The sequence below is a fragment of the Lagopus leucura genome, unplaced genomic scaffold, assembly GCF_019238085.1.
Source record: "Lagopus leucura isolate 7727_CA_CO unplaced genomic scaffold, USGS_WTPT01 35334-0_obj-0_obj, whole genome shotgun sequence".
NCBI classification, from domain to species: Eukaryota; Metazoa; Chordata; class Aves; order Galliformes; family Phasianidae; genus Lagopus; species Lagopus leucura.
Window position 1 is genome coordinate 4,706 of NW_024969558.1, and position 4,765 is coordinate 9,470.

General features: G+C 59.3%; 2 protein-coding genes across 2 annotated transcripts in view; one reads left to right on the forward strand and one right to left on the reverse strand.

The window, feature by feature from the left end:
- LOC122194207 (6-phosphofructo-2-kinase/fructose-2,6-bisphosphatase) overlaps positions 1-3,065 on the forward strand; it is a 3,663-nt gene extending 598 nt beyond the window's left edge. The window contains exons 3-12 of the mRNA XM_042895130.1: positions 22-119; positions 253-309; positions 427-548; positions 653-860; positions 1,811-1,957; positions 2,055-2,159; positions 2,269-2,398; positions 2,492-2,554; positions 2,708-2,772; positions 2,963-3,065. Coding sequence (XP_042751064.1) covers positions 22-119; positions 253-309; positions 427-548; positions 653-860; positions 1,811-1,957; positions 2,055-2,159; positions 2,269-2,398; positions 2,492-2,554; positions 2,708-2,772; positions 2,963-3,022 — 1,055 coding nt within the window. The 3' untranslated portion in view covers positions 3,023-3,065. The remainder of the gene's footprint in view (positions 1-21; positions 120-252; positions 310-426; positions 549-652; positions 861-1,810; positions 1,958-2,054; positions 2,160-2,268; positions 2,399-2,491; positions 2,555-2,707; positions 2,773-2,962) is intronic.
- An 8-nt stretch (positions 3,066-3,073) lies between these two features.
- Positions 3,074-4,765, reverse strand: part of LOC122194205 (non-structural maintenance of chromosomes element 3 homolog) — a 2,265-nt gene continuing 573 nt past the window's right edge. Inside the window, exons 4-11 of the mRNA XM_042895128.1 lie at positions 4,546-4,609; positions 4,337-4,416; positions 4,147-4,241; positions 3,966-4,045; positions 3,850-3,892; positions 3,685-3,747; positions 3,294-3,408; positions 3,074-3,196 (exon numbers count right to left, since the gene is read on the reverse strand). Of these exons, the coding sequence (XP_042751062.1) occupies positions 3,134-3,196; positions 3,294-3,408; positions 3,685-3,747; positions 3,850-3,892; positions 3,966-4,045; positions 4,147-4,241; positions 4,337-4,416; positions 4,546-4,609 (603 nt within the window). The 3' untranslated portion in view covers positions 3,074-3,133. The remainder of the gene's footprint in view (positions 3,197-3,293; positions 3,409-3,684; positions 3,748-3,849; positions 3,893-3,965; positions 4,046-4,146; positions 4,242-4,336; positions 4,417-4,545; positions 4,610-4,765) is intronic.

Sequence of the window (4,765 nt, forward strand, 5' to 3'; positions counted from 1 at the left end):
GGGGGGGGGGTTACCCCTGAGGGCTCCAATTGCCCCAAATGCAGGTGTTTGATGCCACCAACACGACGAGGGAGCGCCGAGCCCTCATCCTGCAGTTTGCAAGGGAGAATGGCTACAAGGTACTGATGGCAATTTCTTTTTTTTTTTGGGGGGGGGGCCGGGCCGGGGGGGGCAGCCCCGGCCTCCAAGCGAACCTACGCCCTCTCGGGGGGGGGGCGGGGGGGGGGGGCACGCACCCTGCTCTCCCTGCAGGTCCTGTTTGTCGAGTCCATCTGCGACGACCCCGCCATCATCGAGGAGAACATCAAGGTGAGGTGACGCCTCCCTAAAACGCATCCCTTACCCCCCAGCACAAGCCTTCCCCCCCCCCGCCTCTTTTAAACTGTAGCCCCCACCGAAGCGTGACGCCCCCCCATCCCCACGCAGCAAGTGAAGCTGAGCAGCCCTGACTACAAGGGCTGCATCCCGGAGGAAGCAGTGGCTGATTTTTTGCAGCGCATCGAATGCTACAAAGCCACCTACGAGCCCTTGGATGAGCAGCTGGACAGGTGACACCCAGCTGCATCCCCCCACCCCCCAACCCTGGGTTTGGGGACAGCATGGGGGTGATGTGACACGAGGTGTGTGGGGATGGGGGTTGGGGGGCGCGCAGCGGGCTGTCTTACATCAAGATCTTCGACGTGGGCGTGCGGTACCTGGCCAACCGGGTGCAGGGCCACGTGCAGAGCCGGACGGTGTACTACCTGATGAACACTCACGTCACACCACGCGCCATCTACCTGAGCCGCCACGGGGAGAGCCTGCTCAACCTGAAGGGACGCATCGGGGGGGACGCAGGGCTGTCCCCCCGGGGGCGCCAGGTGGGGCTGGGGGAGGCCATGGCCTCTGTGGGGTGGGTTGGGGTGGGACAGCAGGGATCGCAGCGGGGGGGGGGGGGTGGCAGGGGAAATGGGGGCAGGGGAAATGGGGGCGTGGCTAAGAGAGGGCAAACCCCAGGAAACACCAAATATGGAAGTGAAAGGGTGGAGCTAACAGAAGCCACGCCTCCTGGGAGAACTGTTCAATAAGAAGCAGGACTGTTAGGCCACGCCCCCCAAACAGATACAGCTATATATTGAGAAAGGGGTGGGGCTAAAAAGAGGCCGCACCCCTGAAGACCACACCTGACCAATAGGAAAAGAGGCGGGGCTAACGGAGGCCACACCCCCAGCACCCACTTCAGTCTTTGCAATTTCCACCAAAGCCACGCCACCAAGAACAACTCCCATTGGCTCTTTAAAAAGGGTGGGGCTAACATAAGCCACGCCCCCTCCCCCTCCTCCCAAGCCAATCTAATTGGTTGTTGAGGAAAGAATGCAACCAACATAGGCCCGCCAACGAAGAGAGGGCAGGGCTGAAGGAAGCCACACCCCCATGAGCCAATCCAATTGGTTGATGGGAAAGGGGTGGGGGCTAATAGAGGCCACACCCCCATGTTCCAATCCAATTGATGAGAAAGGGGTGGGGGCTAATAGAGGCCACACCCCCATGAGCCAATTCAATTGGTTGCCAAGGACAGGGCGGGGCTAATCGAGGCCACGCCCCCACAAGCCACTCAAAATGTAGATACAGAGGAAGGGGTGGGGCTAATTAAATAAGCCCCGCCCCTCCAATGACACACCCAATTAATTGACATTGCTAAGCGGCTCAGGATCAAACCGCAGCCTCATTAACCACCACAGCCATTTGCATACAGCCAGGGGCTAAAGACAAGCCCCACCCCCAAGGATGACGGGGTGAGGGGGTGTCGAACTCAGCCCCACCTCCTCAGTACGCCCAGGCCTTGGCCGAATTCATCCGGAGCCAAAGCATCCGCGAGCTGAAGGTGTGGACGAGCCACATGAAGCGCACCATCGAGACGGCCGAGGCGCTGGGCGTCCCCTACGAGCAGTGGAAGGCGCTCAATGAGATCGATGCGGTCAGCGTTTGACGGGGGGTGCGGGGGGGGGGGGGGGCCGGGGGGTTCTCCCAAATAACCCCCCCGTGTGCCCCCTTAAAACTCCTCCCCATGGCAGGGAGTCTGTGAGGAGATGACCTACGAGGAGATCCAGGAGCGTTACCCCGAGGAGTTCGCCCTGCGCGACCAGGACAAGTACCGCTACCGCTACCCCAAGGGCGAGGTGACAACAGCAGGGGGGCGTTGGGACAAGAAAGGGGGTGCTTGGAGACACCCCCCCCCCCCCTCAAAACACCCCCCTCACAGCAGCCTCTCACCCTTCCCCACCCCAGTCCTATGAGGACCTGGTGCAGCGCTTGGAGCCCGTCATCATGGAGCTGGAGCGGCAGGAGAATGTCTTGGTCATCTGTCACCAGGCCGTCATGCGCTGCCTGCTGGCTTATTTCCTGGACAAGAGCTCTGGTGAGGCCACAGGGACAATTTGGGAACGAAGCCGCGCTTCACTCCGCCCCCCCACTCCCTCCTCATTTTATGATCGGCCCCCCTCCACCCCAGAGGAGCTGCCCTACCTCCGGTGCCCCCTGCACACAGTGCTCAAGCTGACCCCCGTGGCTTACGGTGAGTGGGGGGACACAATAAGTGTCACCTGGGGGAGGGGGAAAAAGAAAAGGACATCGCCCCGTGTGCGTGCCCCCCCTGCCATCAAAAGGGACGGCCCCAGCTGTAGCCTGGTCCCTTTTGTCCCCTCCAACTCCTCTATGGGGCAATCAGGGTGTGAAGTGGAGTCCATCTTCCTCAACGTGGAGGCAGTGAACACCCATCGCGAGCGGCCCCAGGTGAGGGGAAGACGGAGGGGGGGGATGGGGGGGACACAATTTGGAGGTGAGAAACGGGACCCTAAAAGTCCCTGTTAGCACAGCGAAGGGGACACAGCATTTGTTGACCCCCCCCCATGGTGTGGGGGTGCACGATTTGGGGGGAAACGATCACATTTTGGAGTGAGAAACATCGCATTTTGTACCGCAGAATGTCGACATCAGCCGCCCCACGGCCGAAGCTTTGGTCACCGTTCCTGAGCACTACTGAGCCCCCCAAACCCCCCCGGATAATTAAAGCTTGCCTTAACAAAGAGCCTGGTGCGTGCTGGGGAGCTGAGCACCCCCCAAAAGAACACAATTTTATTTAAGGACAAGGGGTTCACGAGTTGGCCTTGGCTTCGTTGTATTGGCTGATCCAGAAGCTGGGCTCCTTCTTCTGCACCTGGGGGCAAAGAGGAGTTAAAAAAATAAAAGGGGAGGGGGTCAGGTTCTGCCCTGGGCCCCCCCCCCTCCAAAAAAGACCCCCATACACCCCCCACCTTCGCCACAAAGCTCAGAATGTCCTTCTTGGAGGTTTCCTTGGCAGCCCTCGGCCCCCATTGGAAATTGAACTCGGGGGGGTCCGTCAGGGGGATGGGGGTGACCTCCAGGTACCTGCAAGGAGCAATGGGGTGAACCCCCATGTTTCAGTGGGGGGTGGGGGGGGTCACAAAAGGTGTCCCGTTGTGTCCCCTGCCCTGTGATGTCACCTTAAAGCCACGGGGGGGGGGGGGGGGGACAACAGGGGTTGCTCGGGGGGGGGGTAAAAACCGCGGGGGCGCCGCTGGCGCCGGGGTTGTTTGGGGACCCCGGGGGTCCCCCCCCCCCCCCACAAAAAAAACCAACCTCCCCCCTCCTCAAATTGCATCCCCGCCCTCTCTTTGCACTCACTTCTGTCGCACCAGCTCCTCCGTCACCAGCTTCTTCACATCCCCAAACACCTCGTGCTTCTCCCTGTGGGCGCGCCGTGGGGTGAACGAGGGATGGAAGCACGCAGCTCTGGTCCCTCAATTCTTTTCCCCCTCCTCTCCCCCCCCCCAGAAAAAAAAATCCTACCCTGGGTGCACCCGGAGCCGGCGCAGGAACTCCCATACAGCACCTAGGGGGGGAAAAGGATCAGCGGGGGGGGACACAAGGGGAAACTGGGGACTGGGGTAACAAGGGGAGCTCACTGTCTTTGGCTGAGTTGCCCTTCATGAAGATGAAGCTGAGGATGACGATGAGGAGACCCAGCTTGGCTGTCTGTATATCCCTGTGGCAGAAAAAGCACCACAGACCCAAAAAGTGGACTTGGAGGGGGAAGGGGCCTCTCAACGTTCCCCCCACCCCAGAAACATCCACCAGCCCCCTCACTGTTTCAGGTTCTCCCCCTCGACACGCGGCAGGGTGCTGGTGAGGATGTAGATGTGGTGCTTGGTGTCAATCTCCACCATCTGCAACCCAAACACCTGGCAGGGGAGGGGGACACAAGGGTTAACTCGGCACAAAGAGATGGGGGGAGGGAGGGAGAAACTGACCCCCACCCCTTTGCGCCCCCTCATACCTGCTGCAGGGTCCTGCCCGCCCGGTTGACAATCTCTGAGTAAACATCTTTATATTCACGGATAACTTTTTTCAGGATGTCTGCAGAAAACAGAGGGGTGGGGGCAATCCTATAAGGTTTTGAAGAGAAGGAAGCCATCCCATAAAGATTTGGAGGGGATGACTCTGTAAGGAAAAGGTCTCTGGGAAATAAGGAACATCTAAACTCACCTACTCTTTTAATAGGGATTTTCTTCTGGTCTTTCACAAGCAGGAACTGCACCAGCTCGGTCACCTGTAGGAAAACAAAAAGGGAAAAAAAAATATAGATAAAAAGAACAGGAAAAAGTCCCCCAAAAAGCAAAGAAACTCAACAGACGGCAAGAAAGTGAAACTGTGTGCTCACAGGGAAGGGGCACATCCCCTCCCCCCCCCCCCGACCCCTCCTCCC